Below are 26,286 nucleotides of genomic sequence, written 5' to 3'. Positions count from 1 at the left end.
GGCTCGCCAGGTTCTTAAGCTGGGGTGAAGTCCTGTGCTGTAAGCTGCATCCATCCATTCAAAGCGTCGTGGAACGCGAAGAGGAACGCTACGCGCGTTGTGTCTTCCCTCTAGCCTGGCCGTTAATTCTCACAGGGCGAGCGGGGAACGCGGTCGACAGGCGCACAAGAGGGGGGGATGTGCATGCGCTGGCGCTCATCACGCCGTTGTTGAGGAGAGAATGAGACGCGCGAGAGGGAGGAGCGTAGGAGAGAAGAGGGAGAAGGTGCATGCGAAGTGCGCGCGGACGCCACCACTGGACACAGCCCCGAGCAAAAGCTGCTTCGCATCTAAAAGTGTGCATGCACAAATGTGAGTTCTCATTTTCTTATGCTAATGGGATATTTTTCTTCTGCCTTTGCCATTCTGTTTGAATTTGTAATTGGAATGGATGCCACTAATCCTGTTTTGTGACCTTCCCATTAACATATTGCCTTTTGCTAACGAACACAATGGACTACTGTCGTATAACTTCAGGTTCACTTAATGTTTGTATTATGTCTCGCTCTCAAGGTTCAGTTGAATTATCTGGTTGATATTTACCCATTGATTTGTGAAATGGCGCATTTTGTTCTTGACTGTCTTCGTTACCTCTAAATTTGCAACTGGTGCCTTCTGTTTTGTTCCTTGCCAAATGATGATATGTAATCTTTTCTGATTTCATGCTCACACTTTTGTCACCTCTATGTTCTATACATGCAAGCTTTCTTGGAGCTCATTTTTTTTGTTTCCTAATATTTTGACCAACTTATCGAACACAAGCAGTTCGCACCATTTAAGCATTTAACGATTTGTGACATGATTAGTTCTGCAAGTACGTTTTGTTGCGCCAAGTGGGTTACCATGCTTTGTGAATATTTTGTATTCTTGGTACTTCATTGCTCGCAGTAAAGGTATCTAAGACCATTAACGTATTAAGCCTAGCGTTACATTGCAAGTTGAGCGATATAATATGCTCAGTCATTTGTTACTGCCATAGAATGTCATTTCATTTGTGTATTATCATTTATGATCACTGAAAAATGGTCTGTGATTCTGGTATGTGTTTTTAAAAATTCTCTTTGGACAGTTTTCTTCTCATTGTTGTTTCTAAAATGTAGGCATAGCCCCTGTTTTCAACTTTTCTGTTGAAGAGATATTATGTTGATCTTTCTCAGTTATCATAATTTATGTTTAGTAGCATACATTCTGGTATGCTGTAATTTAAGGCATGCTAATATGTGTAAAGGGATGTCACAATATATTAAGATATTGAAACAAGACAATTGAGTGCAACAGGTAATGCTGAATACATTTTCGTAGGAACAATGAAAATGTGAATAATAAAAACTTTCTTTAGCAACTGCATATCTATTAATATCTAATAAATATAAAAGGTTGACCAGGGATGCTTTGTGTCTGAAATTGTCTTCAAGCTTTTTTCATTGAAGAATTTGTATTAATCAGCATTAATCCCATTTTATTTCTTTGAATGTTCATAACTGCTGCTACAGTGGTGGCATTGCACTGGGGACAAGATATCTAAACACCAGTTTACTTGGATTTATGCACACGTTAGAAAAAAACCTGGGTGGCATAATGTTAACCCAGAGTATCCCGCTTTAGTATGAGACATAATTGTAGAGTGGTGTCGCCACGTAAAACTCTAAACTCAAAATTTATTCTGTTTGAATGCAAACCAATACTTGAGTAAGCTCTCTCGTTTTCTTTGTGCAGCTTTGGGGTTTTCTATCTCTCCTGCAACTATGGATGCCGACAAGTCACATCGGGGACGCCGTCACCGCTGTAAGGTGTGCGGCTATGGGGCTGATTTTTTGTCCTTTATGAAACGACACACTAGGGTTCATACAGGCGAGCGGCCATTTAAATGCCACCTGTGCCCTCAGGCCTTCTCACGAAAATCCACATTGAACGACGACCTGCGGACCCACACAGGAGATCGACCACATAGGTGCCACTTGTGCCCCCAAAGGTTCTCACAAAAGACCACATTGAACGTCCACCTGGGCACGCACACAGGAGAGCGACAGAAGAAATGCCACCTGTGCCCCAAGAACTTCTCAAAAAATTTCGACCTGAAGAAGCATGTGCGCACCCACACAGGCAACCGGCCATTTCAGAGCCCTTCATGCCCCCAGAAATTTCCACGTAGTGCAGAGCTCAAGAGACATCTGCATCGGCATGAACGCCAGTGACAACTTCAGTATAATTTCAACCGTGCAAGCTTTTTCTTTGTGAATGTGCATTTGACTTTTTTCCAGAGTAAATTGGAATTGCCGAGTTATGTGCGACACTAAAGCCTTAGCTTTAGTACTGATAGCACAGCTCTGTTCTTCTCACTAGAGCTCCTATATGCGTGCAGTAAAATATGGTGAGAATGTTTTATTATTCTTTAGTGCTTCCTTACAATGTTCTTAACTGACCAGATCAATGTTCTGTATCTTATAATGTCAATGAAAAACCATGTCTTCATACTGATCAGAAATCGTGAATACATAGCACTGTTATGGATGGGGTTAATTTTTTGTCACAATAGAAACAACACATGACAGTTCATAAAGGCAAGCAGCCTTTGAAGTGCCACCTGTGCCCCAAGAGCTTTGCACCGACTCCACACTGAAGAAGCACCTGTGCACCCACACAGGAGAGCGACCGAGCAAATGTCACCTGTTCCCTTAAGCTTCTCAAAAATGTCCACCCTGAAGTAACGTGCTCATCCACTCAAGCAAGTAGTCATATCAATGCCCTTCATGCATCCAGATGCCTAGGTTTAGTGCAAACCTCAGGCTACACATGTGTCAGCATGGACACCAGTGACCATTTCAATGCAATTTCTACTGTACGAGCTTGTAAAGGCACATTTGACTTGTTCCCAGAGCACTGTGAAATTGCCAGGTTATTAAAACCCAGCTATTAGTACTGATAGCACGGCTTCATTCCCATTAGAGCATCTATATGGATGCTGTAATGTGTGGCGAGAATGCTTTATTATTTTTTCGTGCTCCTGGTCGATCAAAAACCCATGTATTTGTGCTGATGGGTAACCATGATGACATGCTGCTGTAGGTGTACATTTTGTAATAATTTCAGGAGTCTGAATTGGGGAATCTACGTACATGTGCTTCTAAAAATTGTGACGAGATTGTGAAAATTGGCTCATTTAATTGCTCAAAAGGACTGGAGTGTCACTGCTGATTGCATACTCTGCCTTTGCTTCTGCTACAGCTGTATGACAGGTGCCTTCTGTAGGGTTGCTTGGTGAATGAGACGATGTGATTTTTACATTTTAGGCTCATACCTTTGTTGCCTCTGTGTTCTCTACATGCAAGCTTTATTCGGAGCTCTTTTGTTGCCTGTTATTACTATGTTTTAGCTTTCTGATCGTACTCTTTCATACAAGCACTTTGCACCAAATAACCATTTAACCGTTTGTCACATTATCGCTTCTAATATCTGCATAAAATACTGTATATTGCCACTCCCGCTTCTTCTTTTATTTTGATGTATTCGGGTTTGACCAGCAAGGGCGATTATCAACGCTTGACACTGACCGCACCGCAGTGTTCGAGAAGCTTCGCGAGTGTAGTAGATCGTTTTGTTAAGATTGCATGCAGGACGCGAATAGTCTAGATTATTCCAGTGCTTGCGCGACAACCATTTATAAGACTGGAAAGTTCGATGCGTGATGTATAAAAGACGGCGCATCCCAGCCATGAGCAGTGGATCGACGGTCGACGCTCTGTTCGCCGCTATCAGTGTGTTGCTGTAGTTTGACTTTCAGTTCTTGGCCACAAGTTCGTCCAAATAAACAGTTTCATGTTGGACGTGCTGACTGCTGTCTTCGTCGACGTCACGACCACGTGGCATCTGGTGGAGGTGCTGCTTCATGATCCGGACGCCACCACGGGGTGCTGACCCAAGCCCATGCCGCGACGAGGATGACGGCAAGGAAAACCCGGATCGTCGAACAAGCCGCAGGCAGAAGGGACTGCAGCCAGAGCACAGGCTCCTTCCCGAAAAGGCCAGGCAGCCGCAGATCCCAACATCGACCGCAGTGACGATGACCGACCCCGTGCAGCCTGCTCCGATCCTTCTTCGGCAGCCCAAGGAGCTGCCAACCTTCCGCAGATCATCGTTCGAAGACCCGGAAACCTGCCTTGAAACATACGACTGTGTCACCGCCTTTAACAACTGGAGCAATGAAGACAAGCTGCGTCACGGCTACTTCTACTTTGAAGACGCGGCAAGAACCTGGTTTGAGAATCGGGAGTCCTCACTGCAGACCTGGGATCTTTTCCGCAGCGCATTCCTGCACACGTTCACAAGCGTCGTCCGCAGGGAAAGGGCAGCTTCTTTGCTGGAGACCCGGGTGCAGCTCCCAAACAAAAACGTCACCATTTTCACGGAAGAGATGACTCGACTTTTCCGTCAGGCTGACGCTGCGATGGCTGAAGACAAAAAAGTTCACCTGCTCATACGGGGTGTAAAACAAGAACTTTTCGCGGGACTTGTCTGCAACCCGCCCACGACGTTCGCCGAATTTGTCACCGAGGCTACGACTATTGAAAAGACACTGGACATGCAGACGAAACAGTACAACTGCTCGTTGCTGTCTGCAACCTATTCCGAAGTGCACTCACTAGCCACCGACGACTTGTGCGAAACCATCCGAGCGATCATGCGGGAGGAGTCGAGCAAGCACTGGAATAATCTAGACTATTTGCGTCCTGCTTGCAATCTTAACAAAATGATCTACTACACTCGCGAAGCTTCTCGAACATTGCAGTGCAGTCAGTGTCGGGCATTGATAACCGCCCTTGCTGATCAAACCCGAATACATCAAAATAAAAGAAGAAGCGGGCGTGGCAATATTGTGAATGTTGTGCATTCTTGGTATTTCGTTCAACGGTGTTTCATCAACTTGGTCCTTGAACAATCACACATATATATGTGTCTAACGAGCAAATGTGAAACGTTGACCAATGTGCTTTGTTTCTGAAGTTGCCATGAAGCCATTTTCATTACAGTGAATGAATTTCTGTCATTAGTCTCTTTTAATCTTTTTGACATTTTACACCTAGGGATGCAGTGGCTGCAATTAAATGAGAGCGAAATACAAAAGCATGTGCATACTTGAGTTTATGTGTGTGTTAGAATATCCTAGGTGATTCCAAATTGATCCAGATTTCTCCATTACTGCCCGATTCATGGCACTAGTGTGGTGTTTCCATGTAAAACCCTTGAACTTAAGGGGAGATGCGGGTCGAAAAACACGAGTTTTCTAAAAAATTATCTATTTTTTGTTTTCGCCTGTTTTGTTAAGACTAGTACCTCTACTGTTCTGAGAAAAAAAATCAATGTCGAGACTCAACTGGAAATGCTTTAAAATTGCGTCTAAAGAGCACAAGGTGGCTGTCAAAAGGCCGAAAGTGTGTCATCTTCGAGCACCTTGCCGCTGATAATGCGCCGCCGCTCACCATTGTCGACCGCATGAGGCGAAGAGCCGAGCCTCACTCTTCAAATAACAACGGTTTCCCGCGCTGCTGCAGCGCAAGAAATAATAAAGAGAAGCACGCTTTTGCCGCCTTCTTCAAGCGCCGCGACTGGCTTTAAATCACGTGGTACGGATCGGGAGCCGCCATTGGCCGCTGCGCGCCTGTGTGTGCTGTGAAGCCTACTTGCAGGATCCGTGTCTCGTCGAGCAGCGCAGCTGAACAACGCTTTTCTCGAGTGCTTATCCGTTATTGATGAAGAAAGCCGTAGGAAGCGCGGTCACCGGCCTGTGAAGTTTCACGCGACGCACAAATTTCGAGGACGCCGGCGCAAATCAAAGCCGAACACTCAAACCACGAAAAGATCATCTGCTGCCCAAGGCGTAGTGGCAGTGACGCCGATGCGTCCGACGAGTTTGCTGCGGCATTCGAATATGTGAGTGCCTCCCAGAAAAAGATCGGACTCTTCGAAGGCGAACAAAAATCGCAGGACGACGAGTCTTCGTTGATTGCTGATATGACAGCACTGAACATGTTGGTTTAATCGAGGGCACTCCAGTTTTGAACGTGTTCTGGAAGAGCTTGGCGTGCTCCCGTCTCATGATCTGGTTGCTCTTGGCACATCACGGGACAGCACACGCCAGAAAAAAATGTCTCAGAAACTAACAGGAGAAGCAAGGGCCCGTCGGCGTGAGCTGAAGAAAAAATCTCTTGTCGAGGAGTCAGCTCGAAAGAGCCATGAGGGCCAAACCTATGGTGCTGGCGCATTTTAATGGCAGTGGCCACTACAAGGAGGATTGTTCTTTCTTGTGTACAAATTTCGTTGCATTCAATGACATCTTTGATAAATAAACATGCAATTTTGACTTTAAAACTTGTTTTTCTCAAAACACAAATTTTGCCATTTTTGTCAATGTGCCCCTCCTTTTTCGGGTACTTCTGGTGCTCAGATCTGCATGAAATTTTTCCCAAAGTTTTTCCAAAGTACGAGAAATGCAATTATCTTGTTTAAGTTTCGATATTCTTATTATAAAATAAAACAAAGTTATGTAAACTTTTACTAGGGTAGGAGAAATATGAACTTCCAACGTTAAAATTTTTCACGTCTAGTACATATTTTGTATGGACTTCCTAATTAGTTATTTGCATTCCACACTTTATTTGAAACATTATGAACTATCAATTGTAAAAAATTATTGAAGTTTAGGTCTGAAAAGAGGGGGGGGGGCAAAATGCTTCAGTTTTTCACTTTGTCATGTTGCAGAACTAAAAGTATGCAACTTGCAAGAAAACTAATTATATATTTGAAATCAGCATAAAAAGTTCTATAAGCAGCTCAAGTTTCATTGCTCTGGGGTGAATATTAAAGAAAAAGTGTCTTCGAGTAGCATCTCCCCTTAATTTCATTTGCTGCTCAAACGAAAAGCAATACTTGAGTAACCTGTCTTGATGAAACACACAGCCCAAGTAAACAACGGGGACACAGGAAGGGAACACACACCTGTGATAATACATCCGATATTATTCCTGTGCCCCCGTTGTTTGCTTGCACTGTGTGTTTCACCATGCTTAACCAACGCGCCCAAGTTCGCTCCATTGTAACCTGTCTTGTAACCTTTTCTCTCTGCAGTTTCAGGGTCTATCACCCAGCCAGCGGCTACGGATGCCGAGAAGCCACAAAGGAGACGTCGTCACTGTTGCAACTTGTGCAGCTACGAGACTGATAATACGTCCGATATTAAGCGACACACCAGGATTCATACGAACGAACGGCCATTTCGGTGCCACCGGTGCCCAGAGGGTTTCCATAAGGCGAGCACACTGAAGAATCATTTGCGAGTCCATACGGGCGAGCGCCCATATAAATGCCATTTATGCCCCCACAGGTTCACGCAGCAGTCCTCACTGATCTCGCATGTGCGCATCCACACAGGAGAACGGCCATATCAATGCCCTTCGTGCCCCCAGACGTTTAGGCAGGGGTCATCCTTCAGAAGGCACCTTCGCGTGCATGTGCACCAGTGATAATAGCAACGCAATTTCTGCTGTATGAGCTTTTTTTTTTGTACAAGTTTTTTCAGAGCACTGTGGCATTGCTGGGTTATGTAGGACAGCATTAAAGTTTTGGGTCTAGTAGGGATAGCACAGCTCGTTATTAAAGCAGAAGCCTTGGATTATGTGAGTGATGCAAGAATTCATCATGTCATGACGTCAGCATATGACATCATCGTGACATCACGTGATGCCAAGATTTGTGACATTGTCACAAAGTCACTATGATGTCATCACATGACATCATCGCTAGGTCAGAGGTGGGCAGGTCTCAGAGGCACTGCAAAACCATGTAAGGTGCAGAGAGCTTCCGATGCCTCCGATCTCAGAGTGAGTGCAAAACCACAGAGGGTGGAAAAAGCCTTTGAGGGGAGGGGTGGACAAATACAAACGACTGTGAAGAAAGATTACTTTTGCGCCTTCGAGTCTTCTTAGGCAAATGCATATAGAGCCGCAAGTTTTTGTCAATAGAGCATCTACATACATGTAGTAGAATGTAGTAGAATGTTGTGAGAATGTTTCGTTATTTCTTAGTCCTTTGTTACAGTGTTCTTCACTAATCATTCAAATATTCTCTACTTTATAAGACCAATGAAAACCCATGTATTTGTACTGATGAGTGACCATGAAGACATAACACCATTATATACCTCCAAACTGTGTATGTGTACATTTTGTAATAATTTGGGGAGTCTTAATTGGGAATCTACATGCACATTCTTCATGCTTTGTGGCATTTCGTAAGACTGGGACGAAAGTTATTGCCATTGTGGTTTGGGCTACATTGCCATAGAATTCTCATTGTTGGACGTAGCAGTTCATATAGGGTGTGATATGATCTTACCTTAAAACATTCAAACGCTACTTTTGATGAGGACAGGGCAGACCGTTTCATGACGAGACAGGCGTCAGAATTAGCACTGGAATGTTTTAAGAATGTCTCACCAATTAGACTCGCAATGTGTTTTGATAAGCGAACGATCCTGCAATCAGTACACTGCGGAATGTCGAAGAAAAGCCGTCAAGAGTGCACACTGCATTGAAGCTCCTAACAAGTGAGAGTGGAGGGGAGTGTGCCGTATGAACTGCAGAAAGTTATGAGCAAGTCTGTGCAGGGGAGGAAAAAGGCAAAAGTTCACTTATGCTAAGAAAGCATGATTGCATGTGGGTTTTCCATATTGTCAGTGTATTTTTTTGTAGGAAAGTTGTGTGTGCAGATTGATAACTAACACGGATGGATACCTTGGTAACAGTGTCGGATCTCGGCACTGTTTTCAAGATTTTTAAAGACCGATTACCTTGGAATCGATTACTTTGAAATCTCCATCTCATGCATTGGCAATTTCTTTTAAATTTGTGAATGCAATAGATCCAATCCTGTGCCATGATTTTGTAATAACGAGTAGCCTTTTGCTGAAGGACACATTGGAACACGATCATATCGCTTTAGGCTTGCGTGGTACTTTTCTTATGCATTGCTCTTCAAATGCAAGATAACAGGCTGGTAAAAATTTGCTTTTTTTTTGCGGTATTTTACTTTTCATTAAGGACTGTGCCTTTCTTTCTACTGTGTTCCTGCTGCTTTCTGTTGTGTTTCTTGGTTATGGACAACTTGTGGTCTTTTTATTTTAAGTTCATACTTTCGTTGCCTCCAAGTTCCGTATCATTTTTATTGGCCCTTTTGCGTACAAGCACTTTGCACCGATCAACCATTTGTGATGTGATCACTGCCGTATGTTTTGTCACTGAATAAATTATATTATGTGAATATTATGAATCCTTCATATTTCATTGCTCACTCTAAACGTGTATCAAATCATTAGCATTTTATAATGGTGAATGTTGCAATGGAAGTCGAGTGATAGCACTGATTTGGTCATTTGCTATTGCCATTGTATTGTAGGCAGTTGCTGTGATGAGTTTTCTCAGTTGTAGTTTTTGTTGTAGAAATGCTGTGATCCACATAGCTTGTTTTACACACCCATAATTAACTTCACTTTAGCCAAATCAGGGTATGTGATACACTGTTTTGAAGAATTACAGGTTGTCTACGCAGGAATAACTATCTGAGACAGGCTGGCTGACATTAGGATGGGTAAACCTATCTCCGTTGCAGGCACCTCATCATCCTTGATGTTTTAGTTATGAGAGGGTTAGTCACTGACGTCAGGTCACGGGGTGTCTGTGTCGGTACTTATGATCAGCAAGAGAAAAAATATGAAGAGGCGATTGGCGTGCTCATTTCATGCCTGTGTGGATGGTGGTAGTCAAATAAGTGTTTAGAAAGAATGAACCTGTGTTGGCAAAAAATTTAACTGAACAGTATGAAGTCAAGAAGTCAGTTGGCATGTGTGATTGCTGTTGAGAATGGGCAAGGGTTATTGGAAATTACTGGAAGAGACTTTTGTTGTGAAGTGAACAGTAAAAACCTGTTATAGCATTGTAGTGTTTACATGAAAATATAGCATTGTCACGTTTACATTTTTCGTATATGCCTCATGTTTTTAAAATCACTGACACACTAATATTTGCAAAAGGTGCATGCCTTAAATATTTCTTTAAAAGCATAATTTGTTTGAACTGCTTTACGCAACAGATTTATTCTTGCTGTGTGTATTGCTGCGTCTCTCTAAATAGACAACCCCTGCTGAGGTATAAAACTACAAATTTTATTTTGTGTTTGGTTTAACCCACTTTCCAATTAGTTGGCGAAATAAAAATCTTGGAAGTTCATGCAATGTTTGAAGGTGTCCCTAAGAAGAAAGAAACAAAACAAAGGGCTAGGACAACTACTAGAAGCCTCGTATGTGGAGGAAAGGATAGTTTAAAACTGTGATTTAAATAAATTTATTTAAATCACAGTTTTCCGAGCTATAACTCCTCGGACTTTCAATTTCTTCTACAGCCAAAGGCAGCTGGCTTGTTTTGGGTGTAACTGTCATCGAAATGTTTCTTTTCTCGTGCGTCTGCGCGCCCGTAGGGACAGTCTGAACAGTGGATGGAGCACTGCCCAAGATAGTGCGCGAAAAGCAAATTACGTGCGCAGCCAAAAGCTAACTATGCACGTATGCACAAATATCTGGTGGAAAAGGGCGGAACATTCCTTCTCTCTTCTTGGCTACTTCCACGATCATAAGTGAACTGCGGTGTTCTAGCGCTGCAATGAAACCGAAACCAAAACTATAAAAATTGATGCGTCGTTACCTTGTTTCCTTTTGATTCTCGACTCTGTGGCAGGCTGTGACAAGTTTCCTAACTGCTTCATAAACCTGCTGTTTCAGCTGGTAAACGGTGCCACCGTTGTGCAGTCGCTTATTTTCTTCATGAATTTCTTTCATGAACTTTTTCTTTACACGTTTCTTGGTTAAAGAAAAGAATTCAATAATATGTAAACTTTATGGCCGTTTATGCCAAGCAACATAAGTAGTGCTGTAAGAATACATCAGAAATAATTGGATCTGCAAAGCGCGACCAACGGTGCGTTTGGCGCGCGCTCAGCCGATACGATGACAAGCCGAGCCTGCGGCCAAGCTAAGCCAAAACGTTCTGTAAGGTACATTGGTACATTCGACAGTTCGTTTGAGAGCGCCCTGACTGTATTTGAAACTGTTGAATTCAACAGCTTTAAACCTTTTCAACGAGAACAAGCAGGTATGCAAGTCATCTTGCTCCTTCCTGATCATGTTTTGACCCGATAATGTTAGTAGCAATGGTTAGTTGCTATTTTACACACTTTTTTCAGCGCCTGCGGAGCGCTCGAAAACGACCTGTCGAATGTACTACCATAAGAGTCAGTTCTGTCAGGCACTGGTTCTGTGCACGACCTCCGCTTGTGGTTCTGTGTTGGTCCGTGTGTGTTGGGATCCCTTCTGTGTTCGCCGCTTTAGCGCGCGCTTTGTCAAATCTCGATGTTTCACGTAAGCCTGCTTTCACTGTGTTTGTTTGGTCTAGTGTGCTTGCGCGACGACAACGCGAAGACTGTGTTCAGCGTGCACCAGATTAAGAAGTTCTCAGCCATAAATGTCTTGGATTTCGACTCTACGAAGTGGCACCAGGAGTAAGGGCAAGACGGGCAACAAGGTTACATCAAGGCCCGTGTGCTCCGATTGTTTGGCGAGTTGAGTGTGCATGGTATTTACTCCTATTTAGTATTTGTGTGATGTCACCTTTCTTTTTGTATTCAAACTTGGGACGAAGCCGAAAGGCCTGGGAAACAAGTCCCTCGTCCTCTGTCTCCGGTATTTGTATTTGATGACAGCGAGCCCAGCGACGCCTCAATTGCAAGTCCACGCGCTCTAATAGAGGTTGAATGATTGAGCGCATATATTATTGCAGTTTGTTTTTGTGTTTGTCAGTACGCACAAAAGAACATAGCATAGATTAGAGGTGAAGTGACGGGCGCCCTGCTCGTGAGTGCAGTTGGAGTCTCGTAAACCCTTTGCAAGTATGTAGTACAACGTGCGTGTTGAGCCGAAAACGCGTTTATCGCCTCATAATAAAACGCTCTAGTCAATGCTGTTTATGTGTTGTAGTGCGCGCCAATCGGCTTATCATACTTGTTCGACATAACGTCGCAAGAACCACATGAAGGCCACATGATAATTCATTATACAAAATGTTTATAGCATATTTACTACACTGGCGTGATTTAATAATCCTGTTGGCTTAATTGCATAAGCATGTAACATGCAGCATGTGTGTTATACCCAACTCATTGCAACCTGACTGCTGTGTTTGGTTTGCAACGGTATGGAATGTAGGCTGCCTTTACTGCAGACTTACATATTACTGATTGCCTCATCGTGAATCTACCCTAGCTTAATTTACTTCATGCCATCCTTAAGTTGAGATGTAGTGGCATGCTCTAGGTATGATAGTCACACCACCATCGTGAAAAAGAGCATGTTACAGATTGTAAGTGATTATTGAGTTTGCTGTAATTTAAGGACGAGTTTGCAGTTCATTCTTGGCGACAGCTCAAAGAACGCAGGACGCAAGCGTGTAAACGGAATAAGGCCGCTGCTTAATTTTTTTTTTTCATTTTGCCCCTTTCTTTTTCTTCCTTTGTTGCCGCAACATTTTGCCGATATACTGTTTTCTTTCACACAATCAGCCACAGTTGGGTGTCTAACATTTCACTCAGTTTTTGCTATAGCTGAGCTCCTGCAACATTGTGAACGTATCCGGTGAATGAAGGTACAGATAATTTCTCACTGTGCCCCTGCTTTCTACCCATTGCTTCAAAAGTAAACTTTAATTAAAGATGTGTTACTGTTTTCTGATTTCATGGCTCTGTTTATTTACAGAATTTTTCAGACACTTCCTCAAGTTTGGATACGGCAGTCCAGAAGAAATTGACGCAAGACATAGTTGCATTGGCAAAATCGTCGCCCGCAAGACATCATCAAGGGCCCGAGGAAGCATTTGTAGTTTTGATTATGAGAATATATTTGAACATATGCCTCATTAATCCACTGTGATTATCATTGCAGGGGCGCTGCCACATTGTGGGCCTTCCGCATGACGACAAGGCAGCCATAAAACACTTATGCAAGACTAATTCTAACGGGGTAATGGCTGAGAAATAGGCAAATATGTACAGAACTAATACATTACCAATAGGCAAATACAAAACCAATACAATGCCAGTAGGCAAATACAAATACAAAACCAATAGGCCAATATAGTTCCATTTGGCTAATAGAGAACCAATATAGTTCCAATAAGCTGATACAGAACCAATAGCCAAATATTGTTCTAATATGCCTATACAGAACCACTAGACCAATAGGTGTCAATAACCCAATAGGCTATTGGTTTTTCTATTCGGAATTTTCGCTAGGGATTCGAAGGAGATTTTAGTTCTGGGCTCTTGAGCTTCAAACAAGGACCATTCGACATCGCCCCATCATCTGTAGCAACAATGCCTTCGGCACTGGCTGTGCCTCGGTGGTCTTTCCTTCCAGCGTTGCAACTTGTCTGGACACTTTTGCGAGGATATCTCTGGAGGATGGCATTCGCTGTAGATAGTGGTCGTTGCACGCTTAGCAGAAAATTCCTTTGCAGCAGTTTGGCACGCTGGTCTTCATCAAAGTTTGCATGCTGGCCATGCAAAACACTTGCACAACGAAGAATGCGTGTGGGCTCAGACAGGCTCTGGAGCGTGGTTGCGATTCGACATTGCAGCGTCTGCCATGCTGTTACCGCAATCTGCAGTCCTTTGGTAACGAGAACAAAATGTGGCCGCGCTGGTGGTTCCGTACTGCATCCGTTTGCCTGAGCGCCACCATAGGTGCACCCTACGCCGAAGTCGGTAGTCTTTGAAAGGTATTTTGCTGCTTCAGTCACGCTGGTCGCCGTTGCCAGTTATATTTGATGTCATGATGTTTCGTTTCTTTGCATGAGTATGCGACATGAAAAGTACTACCGCACCATCTTGTTGTGTACCCTTGCTAAGTATGTTTTAGACCTTTGGCGCAGATGTGTAGCTCAGCATTGAAGTGTGATTTCAGAAAATAGCTCTTGTAAAAGGTGCATGGTTAGCATGCATGAGATAAAGAAACTTTTATTATTCTTTTTTTTATTTTAGTGATACAGGTGTAGTAAATACTCTGAACACAAATAACTGCCATAAAATCACAAACTGGTTTTAATATAAGCAGGCCTAGCTTACAAATATAATTCACTTCTTAAATGCATTTTGTATAGCAGCAAGGCCTGCTTTACTTCTGATATTGTTTACTGTTGCTAATATCTTATTCCCCTCTTTATCTCCTTAGGTACGTGCCACCGAATATCAAAGGATTCTGAGGCCACTTGGATTTATTTTGTCGTGTCATGAACATATGCTTTCTATCTTTTTTGAAGATTTCATATAGTTTTTTATTTATGGCAGTATTTTATTATCATATCACATCCTTGCAACTGATGCTCTGAGTGCTTTTCTTTCCCACGATATGATTTCATCTTTATCTGTGATGCTCATGTATTTGTGATCTCTCGGTTCTAGCACATTCACTTTCTTCAACCTCTTTTTAATGACTCTGCTTTTTAGGTTCTCCAAAAGAGTGGAGTTGATTGCTCTTGAAAGTTGAAGTACTGCAGGCATTATTTATGATTAATACAAGTGTATGATTAAAAAAGTTACTGAAAAGTGGTCTTTGATTCTGATGGTTAGTATTGAGGGGACTGTCTACCGCTGGGAAAAATTTTTCTGATTGTGCTGAAAATGAGAAGATCGTTCGTCAACTTGGCGGCAACGAGCATGCTTTTGCCCCATAGAAAAGGAATTATATTTTTAATTTGATGTTGAAAATCGTGAAAGAATGACCGCTAGCGTCATCCAACAGCGATGTGGTTCAATCTACTGGTAGGACAAGAAATCCTCGCAGGTAGACTCATTTCGCATAAAAACAAACATTTTTAACTTGAAATTGTATTTTACGCACTTGAGGCACCTTTCGGTTGCGTCAGAGATTAATTTTTTGCTTTTTTTTTTCTCGCGCATCCAGAAAGGCGCCCGGTGGCGCTGCTGCGGCGCCGTCTTCGATTCCGTCTTCTTCAACTTCAGTACAGTACGACCAGCGCGGAGGGCCCTGCAGGCCCTCCGCGCTGGTCGTACTGTGCTGCTGCATTGTTGTTAGGATGCCTCACATTTGCTGTGCTGTGAAGACGTGCATTTATCGTATCTTTTTGATGACTCAACTTGGCTTGGATTGCGGCAGCAGTGCTAAAATAAACGCATAGAATGCGATTGCAGCAAAACAAGTGTTCTGTTATCGTATAATAAGGCTTCATTTAACCGCTAGCGTGCTGAAAGACACTGTTGCATTCATTGCATTCGTGTTTAGCGAAAATATAGTAATCTTACAGAAATCAAATGTGCATTTGGTTTTAATTTTTACTGGCACTACAATCGTCATCGCGTCCACCAACCAGTGTTGTGGTCATGTTTCACGCCAGTGGAAGAAGAGTGAACGCAGATCGAAAAATTCTGTTTTAGAAATTTCTACTCACTTTCCAGAGAAACCGCTGGAAGGTTGGACACATGAGACGGTACGCTTTCTATTGCGGTACAAAACAGAAAAGCGATGAAGGACAGTAGACAGTCCCTTTAAAGTTCTGTCTTTTTATGCTTTTCTTGATATTTAGTGCCCCTTTAAAATATTCATCCCCTTGCTCTAGGAACCTTAGCACTGAGGAAATAAGTGCTTATTTTGTTCTACATTGTGTTGTTCAGACTAGCATACATTCGTGTTTACTGTACTATTTAGGGCATTCTCATATGTATAAAGGCATGTTGAAAAATATTAAGATATTGAGGCAAGAGTACTGGGCAAGAAATTACCATTGTAATCCAAGTAGCAATGTGTTTCATTAACTTGGTCCTTTCTTTTTTTTGACATTTTGTTACTACGAAAGCGGTGGCTGTATTTCAATAAGGGTCATATACAAAAGCACTCGTGTCCTTGTGTTTGTGTACACATTGAAAAAATCGTAGGTGGTTCCAAACAAATCCAGATTTTCGTACTTCGGCCCAGGTTCATGACAGTACTGTGGTGTTGCCACGTAAAACCCTTTGAACTTGAATTCATTTTCTGTTAAAATGAAAGGCAGTACTTGAGTAACTGGTCTTGTAACCTTTCTGTGTGCAGCTTCAGGGTCAATCACCCAGCCAGAGAGCGGGTATACTGAGAAGCCGCATCATGGTCGCCATCACCGTTGCCCCTTCTGCAGCTACGAGACTGATATTGCGACCAGTATTAAGCGACACGTGAGGATTCATACGGGCGAGCGGCCATTTAAATGCCACCTGTGTCTCCAAGCCTTCAGACAAAAGACTGCATTGAAGGATCACCTGCGCACCCACACAGGAGAGCGACCGTATACGTGTCACCTGTGCCCCTCAAGCTTCTCACATAAGTCTTCGTTGAACGGTCACCTGCTTACTCACACAGGCAAGCGACCACACAAGTGCCACCTGTGTCCCCAGAGCTTCTCACTGAAGTGCTCACTGATCACGCATGCGCGCATTCACACTGGTGAACGGCCATATCAATGCCCTTCGTGCACCCAGACGTTTAGGCAGAGGTCAACCTTCAAAAGGCACCTTCGTGTGCATGTGCAACAGTGATAATAGCAACGCAATTTCTACTGTATGTGCTTTTTTTTTTTTTTGGTGGAGGTTACTTCAGAGCACTGTGGCATTGCTGTGTTATGTTCGACAGCATTAAAGTTTAGGGTCTAGTAGGGATAGCACAGCTTCGTTATTAAAGGAAAAGCCGTGGATTAAGTGAGTGATGCAAAAATTCATCATATCGTGACAGCATATGACGTCTTTGTGACATCACATGATGCCAAAATTTGTGACGCCGTCATCAAGTCACTATGGCGTCACATGATGACGTCATCACATGACATCATCGCTAGGTCAGAGGTGGGCAGATCTCAGAGGCACTGCAAAACCATGTAAGGTGCAGAGAGCTTCTGATGTTTCCGATCTCAGAGTCAGTGCAAAACCACATAGGGTGGAAAAAGCCTTTGAGGTCAGATACAAACGACAGTGAAGAAAGATTACTTTTGTGCCTTCGAGGCATCTTAGGCAAATGCATATAGAGCCGTAAGTTTTTGTCAATAGAGTATCTATATACATGTAGTAGAATGTAATAGAATGTTTTGTTATTTCTTAGTTCTTTGTTACAGTGTTCTTCACTAATCATTCAAATATTCTCTATTTTATAAGACCAAAGAAAACCCATGTATTTGTACTGATGAGTGACCATGAAGACATAACACCAATATATACCACCAAACTGTGTATGTGTACATTTTGTAATAATGTTGGGAGTCTGAATTGGGAATCTACATGCACATTCTTGATGCTTTGTGGCATTTCGTAAGACTGGGACGAAAGTTCTTGCAATTGTAGTTACAGGTATACTGCCATACCTTGCTTAGAATATTCCAGCGCTAGTTTTGATGAGGACAGGAGAATTTGACAACAAGACATTGGCTCGCGATGCTGGGCTGTACGCCGGTGCAGTATGCGATCCTGAAACTACCACTGAGATGCGACCGCGTAAGCGAAGCAGGGTACCGGGCGAAGCGCAGTTTGGCGAAAACGGAACCTTTGAACCACGCGCGCCGTTCCCCATGGCAACGCCACAGAGGTTCTTTTTTCCATGAATCAAACGGAAACGAATAAGCAGCATTTTATTACGTCTTTTGATGCACGGAAGGTTCCTTTTTATTGCTTTTTATTGCTTTTTTTTATAGTGGAGTTGATTGCTCTTGAAAGTTGAAGTATTGCAGGCATTATTTGTGATTAATACAAGTGTATGATTAAAAACGTTACTGAAAAGTGGTCTTTGATTCTGATGGTTAGTATTAAAGGGACTGTCTACCGCTTGGAAACGTTTTTCTGATTGTGCTGAAAATGAGAAGATCACATCGGCCGCAACGACCATGCTTTTGCCCCATAAAAAAGGAATTATATTTTTAATTTGACGTTGAAAATCGTAAAGGATGACCACTAGTGTCACCCAACGGCGATGTGGTTCAATCTAGTGGTAGGACAAGAAATCCTCGCAGGTAGACTCATTTTGCATAAAAGCAAACATGCATAACTTGAAATTGTACTTTACTCACTTGAGGCACCTTTCGGTTGCATCGGAGAGTAATTTATTGCTTTTTTTTTCTGACGCATCCAAAAAGGCGCCCAGTGGAGCTACTGCGGCGCCGTCTTCTATTCCGTCTTCTTTAACTTCAGCACAGTAAGACCAGCGCGGCTGGTCGTACTGTGCTGCTGCATTGTCGTTAGGATGTGTCACATGTGCTGTGCTGTGAAGACGTGCATTTATCTTATCTTTTTGATGACTCAACTTGGCTTGGATTGCGGCAGCAGTGCTAAAATAAATGCATAGAATGCGATTGCAGCAAAACAAGTGTTCTGTTATCGTATAATAAGGCTTCATTAACTACTAGCGCGCTGAAAGAGACTTTTGCATTCATTGCATTTGTGTTCAGCGAAAATAAAGTAATCCTACAGAAATCACATGTGCATTTGGTTTTAATTTTTACTGGCACTACAATCGTCATCGCGTCCACCAACCAGTGTTGTGGGCATGTTTCACGCCAAAAAAAGTGTAATTACATTTTTTTTTTCGAGTTTCAGTTTAGTTTTTTAGTAGGAAAGTTCTTTGCTGATCGGAATTTCAACAGGGATGCCTTGGTAATTCTTCTGCAGCCAGGCATTACTATTAAGTTTTTAAGAACATTAAAAAAAAATACACCATCTCCCACTAAAGGGAACCATGTGTGGATGCGAAGCAGCGGGGAGATGGTTCGCTTGAGCGGGAGATGGTGTAATTTTTTTGGGAGCTGGCTCGCCAGGTTCTTAAGCTGGGGCGAAGTCCTGTGCCGTAAGCTGCATCCATCCATTCAGAGCGTCGTGGAACGCGAAGAGGAACGCCACGCGCGTCGTGTCGTCCCTCTAGCCTGGCTGTTAATTCTCACAGGGCGAGCGGCGAACGCGGTCGACAGGCGCGCGAGAGGGAGGAGCGTAGGAGAGAAGAGGGAGTAGGTGCATGCGAAGTGAGTGTGGACGCCACCACTGGACACAGCCCCGAGCAAAAGCTGCTTCGCATCTAAAAGTGTGCATGCACAAATGTGAGTTCTCATTTTCTTATGCTAATGGGATATTTTTCTCCTGCCTTGGCCATTCTGTTTGAATTTGTAATTGGAATGGATGCCACCAATCCTGTTTTGTGACCTTGCCATTAACATATTGCCTTTTGCTAACAAACACATTGGACTAATGTCGTATAACTTCAGGTTCACTTAATGTTTGTAATATGTCTCGCTCTCAAGGTTCAGTTGAATTATGTGGTTGATATTTACCCATTGATTTGTGAAATGGCGCATTTTGTTCCTGACTGTCTTCGTTACCTCTAAATTTGCAACTGGTGCCTTCTGTTTTGTTCCTTGCCAAATGATGATATGTAATCTTTTCTCATTTCACGCTGACACTTTTGCCACCTCTATGTTCTGTACATGCAAGCTTTCTTGAAGCTCGTTTTTTTTATTTCCTAATATTTTTACCAACTTATTGAACACAAGCAGTTCGCACCATTTAAGCATTTAACGATTTGTGACATGATTAGTTCTGGAAGTACGTTTTGTTGCGCCAAGTGGGTTACCATGCTTTGTGAATATTTTGTATTCTTGGTACTTCATTGCTCGCACTAAAGGTATCTAAGACCATTAGCGTATTAAGCCTAGCGTTACATTGCAAGTTGAGCGATAGAATATGCTCAGTCAATTGTTACTGCCATATAATGTGGTTTCATTTCTGTATTATCATTAATGATCACTGAAAAATTGTCTGTGATTCTGGTATGTGTTTTTAAAAATTCTCTTTGTACAGTTTTCTTCTCATTGTTGTTTTTTAAATGTAGGCATTGCCCCTGTTTTCAACTTTTCTGTTGAAGAGATATTATGTTGATCTTTCTCAGTTATCATAATTTATGTTTAGTAGCATACATTCTGGTATGCTGTAATTTAAGGCATGCTAATATGTGTAAAGGGATGTCACAATATATTAAGATATTGAAACAAGACAATTGAGTGCAAGAGGTAATGCTGAATACATTTTCGTAGGAACAATGAAAATGTGAATAATAAAAACTTTCTTTAGCAACTGCATATCTATTAATATCTAATAAATATAAAAGGTTGACCAGGGATGCTTTGTGTCTGAAATTGTCTTCAAGCTTTTTTCACTCCATTTCATTTATTTGACTGTTCATAACTGCAGCTACAGTAGTGGCATTGCACTAGGGGCAAAATACCTAAACACCAGTGTACTTGGATTTATGCACACCTTAGAAAAAACCTGGGTGGCATAATGTTAACCCAGAGTATCCCACTCTAGTATGAGTCATAATTGTAGAGTGGTGTTGCCACGTAAAACCCTAAACTGAGAATTCATATTCTATTAGAATGAAAAGCAATACTTGAGTAAGCTCTCTCGTTTTCTTTGTGCAGCTTTGGGGTTTTCTATCTCTCCTGCAACTACGGATGCCGACAAGTCACATCGGGGACGCCGTCACCGCTGTAAGGTGTGCGGCTACGAGGCTGATTTTTTGTCCTATATGAAACGGCACACTAGGGTTCATACAGGCGAGAGGCCATTTAAATGCCACGTGTGCCCTCGGGACTTCTCACGAAAATCTACATTGAACGATCACCTGCGGACCCACACAGGAGATCGACCACATAGGTGCCACTTGTGCCCCCGAAGCTTCTCACAAAAGACCACATTGAACGTCCACCTGGGCACGCACACAGGAGAGCGACGGAAGAAATGCCACCTGTGCCCCAAGAGCTTTTCAAAAAATTTCGACCTGAAGAAGCATGTGCGCACCCACACAGGCAACCGGCCATTTCAGTGCCCTTCATGCCCCCAGAAATTTCCGCGTAGTGCAGAGCTCAAGAGACATCTGCGTCGCTATGAACGCCAGTGACAACTTCAGCATAATTTCAACCGTGCAAGCTTTTTCTTTGTGAATGTGCATTTGACTTTTCCAGAGCACTGGGAATTGCCGAATTATGTGGGACACTAAAGCCGCTTTAGTACTGATAGCACGGCTTTGTTTTTCTCACTAGGGCGTCTATGCTCGTGCAGTAAAATGTGATGAGAATGTTTTATTATTTTTTAGTACTTCCTTACAGTGTTCTTAACTGACCAGATGAATGTTCTGTATGTTATAATGTCAATGAAAAACCATGTCTTCATACTGTTATGGATGGGGCTAATTTTTTGTCGCAGTAGAAACAACACATGACAGTTCATAAAGGCGAGCAGCCTTTGAAATGCGACCTGTGCCCCAAGAGCTTTGCGCTGACTCCACACTGAAGAAGCACCTGCACACCCACACAGGAGAGCGACCGAACAAATGTCACCTGTTCCCACGTGTAATTAGAGCCTGTCAAAAATGATACGACATTGAAATATAATGACAGATTCCAGCATCCTTTTCACCTTGTGAGTAGGATTTATAGGTTTAAATCATACTTAAAAGTAACAAGAACCAGTACGTGGCGCGGCCTAGCGCAAGAGCCTTGAAGCTGGCATGGAGTCGATCACTTTTTGCTGTACGTAGTCTGATGCTGTCATGTGTGCCATAATTAGTCCTGAAATTTAGAGTATGTATATTATTATCTATCCCCACTCTATCTTGTGCTGCTTACGAGGTAAAAGGAGTTGTACGGTGAGAAGCGGCGCTGCCTTCGCAATAACCTGTGGAACATGTCGAGCCGCGGCGCATGTGCAAAGAGTGGATGCATGCGCGGCAAACCGCCACGCTCGAACACGAACCGTTCTCGCTCTCACTGTTTCCAGCATGGGTTGTCACTTGTGTTTACGACTTCATATTCGCCGCAGATTGAAAAATTCTTATTACGAATGTTTCACAGCTTTTTCCACGTTACCGTTCCGTGATTAGACACCCTCACCGGTAAGCTTTCCGTTGCGCTAACGAAAATGGGCACCATAAAAATTGGTTGTCGGTCCCTTTAAGCTTCTCAAAAAGGTCCACCCTGAAGTATCATGTGCGCATCCACTCAAGCAAATGGTCATATCAACGCCCTTCATGCCTCCAGACGTTTAGGTTTAGTGCAAACCTCAGACTACACATATGTCAGCATGGAGACCAGTGACCATTTCAACGGAATTTCTACTGTACGAGCTTGTAAGGGCACATTTGACTTGTTCCCAGAGCACTGTGGAATTGCCAGGTTATTCAAGCCCAGCTATTAGTACTGATAGAATGGCTTCATTCTGATTAGAGCATTTATATGGATGCTGTAATGTGTGGCGAGAATGCTTTATTATTTTTTTGTGCCCCTGGTCGATCAAAAACCCATGTATTTGTGCTGATGGGCAACCATGATGACGTGCTGTAGGTGTACATTTTGTAATAATTTCGGGAGTCTGAATTGGGGAATCTACGTACATGTGCTTCTAAAAATTGTGACGAGGTTGTGAAATTGGCTCATTTAATTGCTCAAAAGGACTGGAATGTTACTGCTGATTGCATACTCTGCCTTTGCTTCTCCCACATCTGTATGACAGGTGCCTTCTGTAGGGTTGCTTGGTGAATGAGACGATGTGGTTTTTACATTTTAGACTCATACCTTTGTTGCCTCTGTGTTCTGTACATGTAAGCTTTATTCGGAGCTTTCTCTTGTCCGTTATTACTATGTTTAGCCTTTCTGATTGTACTCTTGCATACAAGCACATTGCACCAAATAAGCATTTAACCATTTGTCACATTATCGCTTCTAATATCTGCATAAAACACTGTATATTGTGAATGTTGTGCATTCTTGGTATTTCAGTCAAAGATGTTTCATCAACTTGGTCCTTGAACAATCACACATATATATGTGTCTAACGAGCAAATGTGAAATGTTGACCAATGCGCTTTGTTTCTGAAGTTGCCATAAAGCCATTTTCATAACAGTCAACTAATTTGTGTCAGTCAGTACTAGTCTCTTTTAATCTTTTCGACATTTTACACCTAGGGATGCAGCGGCTGCAATTAAATGAGGGTGAAATACAAAAGCACGGTGCATACTTGCATTTATGTGTGTGTTAGAATAACCTAGGTGGTTCCAAATTGATCCAAATTTCTCCATTACTGCCTGATTCATGACAGTAGTGTGGTGTTTCCGTGTAAAACCCTTGAACTTAATTTAATTTGCTGCTCAAACGAAAAGCAATACTTGAGTAACCTGTCTTGTAACCTTTTCTGTCTGCAGCTTCAGGGTCTATCACCCAGCCAGCGGCTATGGATACGGAGAAGCCACAAAAGAGACGCCGTCACTGTTGCAACTTGTGCAGCTACGAGACTGATAATAAGTCCAGTATTAAGCGACACTCCAGGATTCATACGAACGAACGGCCATTTCGGTGCCACCGGTGCCCAGAGGGTTTCCATGACGGGAGCACACTGAAGAATCACTTGCGAATCCACACGGGTGAGCGCCCGTATAAATGCCATTTATGCCCCCAAACCTTCACGCAGCAGTCCTCACTGATAACGCATGTGCGCATCCACACTGGAGAGCGGCCATATCAATGCCCCTCGTGCCCCCAGACGTTTAGGCAGGGGTCGCACCTCAGAAGGCACCTTCGTGTGCATGTACGCCAGTGATAACAGCAATGCAATTTCTAATGTATGTGCTTTTTTTTTTTGGCGCAGGTTTCTTCAGAGCACTGTGGCATTGCTGGGTTATGTAGGACAGCATTAAAGTTTAGGGTCTAGTAGGGATAGCACAGCTTCGTTATTAAAGCAAAAGCCTTGGATTACGTGAGTGATCATATCGTGACATCAGCATATGACGTCATTGTGACATCGCGGGATGCCAAGATTTGTGACGCCGTCATCAAGTCACCATGGCGTCACATGATGACATCATCACATGACATCATCGCTAGGTCAGAGGTGGGCCGATCTCAGAGGCACTGCAAAACCACGTAAGGTGCAGAGAGCATCCAGTGCCTCCAATCTCAGAGTCAGTGCAAAACCACATAGGGTGGAGAAAGCCTTTGAGGGGTGGACAAATACAAACGACTGTGTAGAAAGATGACTTTCGTGCCTTCGAGTCGTCTTAGGCAAATGCATACAGAGCTGTGTAAATTTTTGTCAATATAGCATCTGTATACATGTAGTACAAACATTCTCACTACATTCTATGACATCCTACTTAGAATGTAATAGAATGCAGTTAGAATTTTTCGTTATTTCTTAGTGCTTTGTTACTGTGTTCTTTACTAATCATTTGAATATTTTCTATTCTATAAGACCAGTGAAAACGCATGTGTTTGTACTGATGAGTGACCATGAAGACATAACACCATTATATACCTCCAAACTGTGTATGTGTACATTTTGTAATAATTTTGGGAGTCTGAATTGGAAATCTACATGCACATTCTTCATGCTTTGTGGCATTTCGTAAGACTGGGACGAAAGTTATTGCCATTGTGGTTTGGGCTACATTGCCATAGAATTCTCATTGTTGGACGTAGCAGTTCATATAGGGTGTGATATGATCTTACCTTAAAACATTCAAGCGCTACTTTTGATGAGGACAGGGCAGACCATTTCATGACGGGACAGGCATCAAAATTAGCTCTGGAATATTTTAAGAATGTCTCGTCAATTAGACTCGCAATGTGTTCTGATAAGCGAGCGATCCTGCAATCAGTACTCTGGGGAATGTCGAAGAAAAGCCGTCAAGAGTGCACACTGCATTGAAGCTCCTAACAAGTGAGAGTGGAGGGGAGTGTGCCGTATGAACTGCAGAAAGTTATGAGCAAGTCTGTGCAGGGGAGGAAAAAGGCAAAACTTCACTTTGCTAAGAAAGCATGATTGCATGTGGGTTTTCCATATTGTCAGTGTATTTTTTTGTAGGAAAGTTGTGTGTGCAGATTCATAACTAACATGGATGCCTTGTAACAGTGTCGGATCTCAGCACAATTTTCAAGATTTTGAAGAACCGACTACCTTGGAATTTATTACCTTGAAATCTCCATGTCATGCATTGGCAATTTCTTTTAAATTTGTGAATGCAATAGATCCAATCCTGTTCCATGGTTTTGTAATAATGAGTACCCTTTTGCTGAAGGACACGTTGGAACACGACCATATCGTTTTAGGCTTGCGTACTATTTTTCTTATGCGTTGCTCTTCAAATGTAAGTTAACAGCCTGGTAAAAATTTACTTTCTTTTTGCGTCATGTTACTTTTCATTAAGGACTGTGCTTTTCTTTCTACTGTGTTCCTGCTGTTTTCTGTTGAGTTTGTTGGTGAAGGACAAATTGTGGTCTTTTTATTATAGGGTCATACTTTCCTTGCCTCCAAGTTCCGTATCATTTGTATTGGTCCCTTTTGCATACAGGCACTTTGCACCGATCAACCATTTCTGATGTGATCACTGCCATATGTTTTTCACACTGAATAAATTATAGTGTTTTGTGAATATTATGAATCCTTGATATTTCAATGCTCACGCTAAATGTGTATCAGATCATTAGTATTTTATAATGCAGAATGTTACAATGGAAGTCGAGTGATAGCACTGATTTGGTCATTTGCTATTGCCATTGTATTGTAGGCAGTTGCATTGATGAGTTTTCTTCATTTATAGTCTTTGTTGTAGAAATGCTGTGATCCGCATAGCTTGTTTTACACACCCATAATTAACTTTACTTTAGTCAAATCAGGGTATGAGATACACTGTCTTGAAGAATTACAGGTTGTCTACGCAGGAATAACTATCTGAGACAGGCTGGCTGACATTAGGATGGGTAAACCTATCTCCTGTCGCAGGCACCTCATCATCCTTGATGTTTTAGTTATGAGAAGGTTAGTCATTGATGTCACAACACGGGGTATCGGTGTCGGTACTTGTAATCTGCAAAAGAAAAAAAAAAACTGAAGAGGGGATTGGCCTGGTCATTTCATGCCTGTGTGGATCGTAGTAGGGAAACAAGGGTTTAGAAAAAATCACAGCATATCCACGGGGTGAATGATGATGAGTGGGGCGAAACTCCGGAGGGAATCATCGGTAAACCGTGAAACTCTTCCGTGAAATTCGCCCAGTACATCATATAAAGAGTGTGAAACACCGTGTA

General features: G+C 42.6%; 2 protein-coding genes across 2 annotated transcripts in view; both read left to right on the top strand.

Annotated features, from left to right (window-relative positions):
- The window catches only part of LOC125756395 (zinc finger protein 879-like), a 53,133-nt gene extending 27,317 nt beyond the window's left edge, over nt 1-25,816 (top strand). Inside the window, exon 4 of the mRNA XM_049411099.1 lies at nt 24,623-25,816. The gene's annotated coding sequence lies outside the window, so the exon portion shown is untranslated. The remainder of the gene's footprint in view (nt 1-24,622) is intronic.
- LOC119374945 (putative zinc finger protein 702) lies at nt 1,062-24,624 on the top strand. The gene is made up of 3 exons (XM_049411098.1): nt 1,062-1,077; nt 16,208-17,019; nt 24,092-24,624. The coding sequence occupies exons 1-2, from the start codon at nt 1,062-1,064 to the stop codon at nt 16,714-16,716; spliced, it is 525 nt and encodes a 174-aa protein (XP_049267055.1). The 3' UTR covers nt 16,717-17,019; nt 24,092-24,624.
- Nucleotides 25,817-26,286: the final 470 nt, after the last annotated feature.

This window comes from Rhipicephalus sanguineus, chromosome 11 (assembly GCF_013339695.2).
Source record: "Rhipicephalus sanguineus isolate Rsan-2018 chromosome 11, BIME_Rsan_1.4, whole genome shotgun sequence".
Taxonomy (NCBI): Eukaryota; Metazoa; Arthropoda; class Arachnida; order Ixodida; family Ixodidae; genus Rhipicephalus; species Rhipicephalus sanguineus.
The sequence above is the reverse complement of the archived record's forward strand: the minus strand, read 5'-3'. Positions and strand labels throughout refer to the sequence as shown.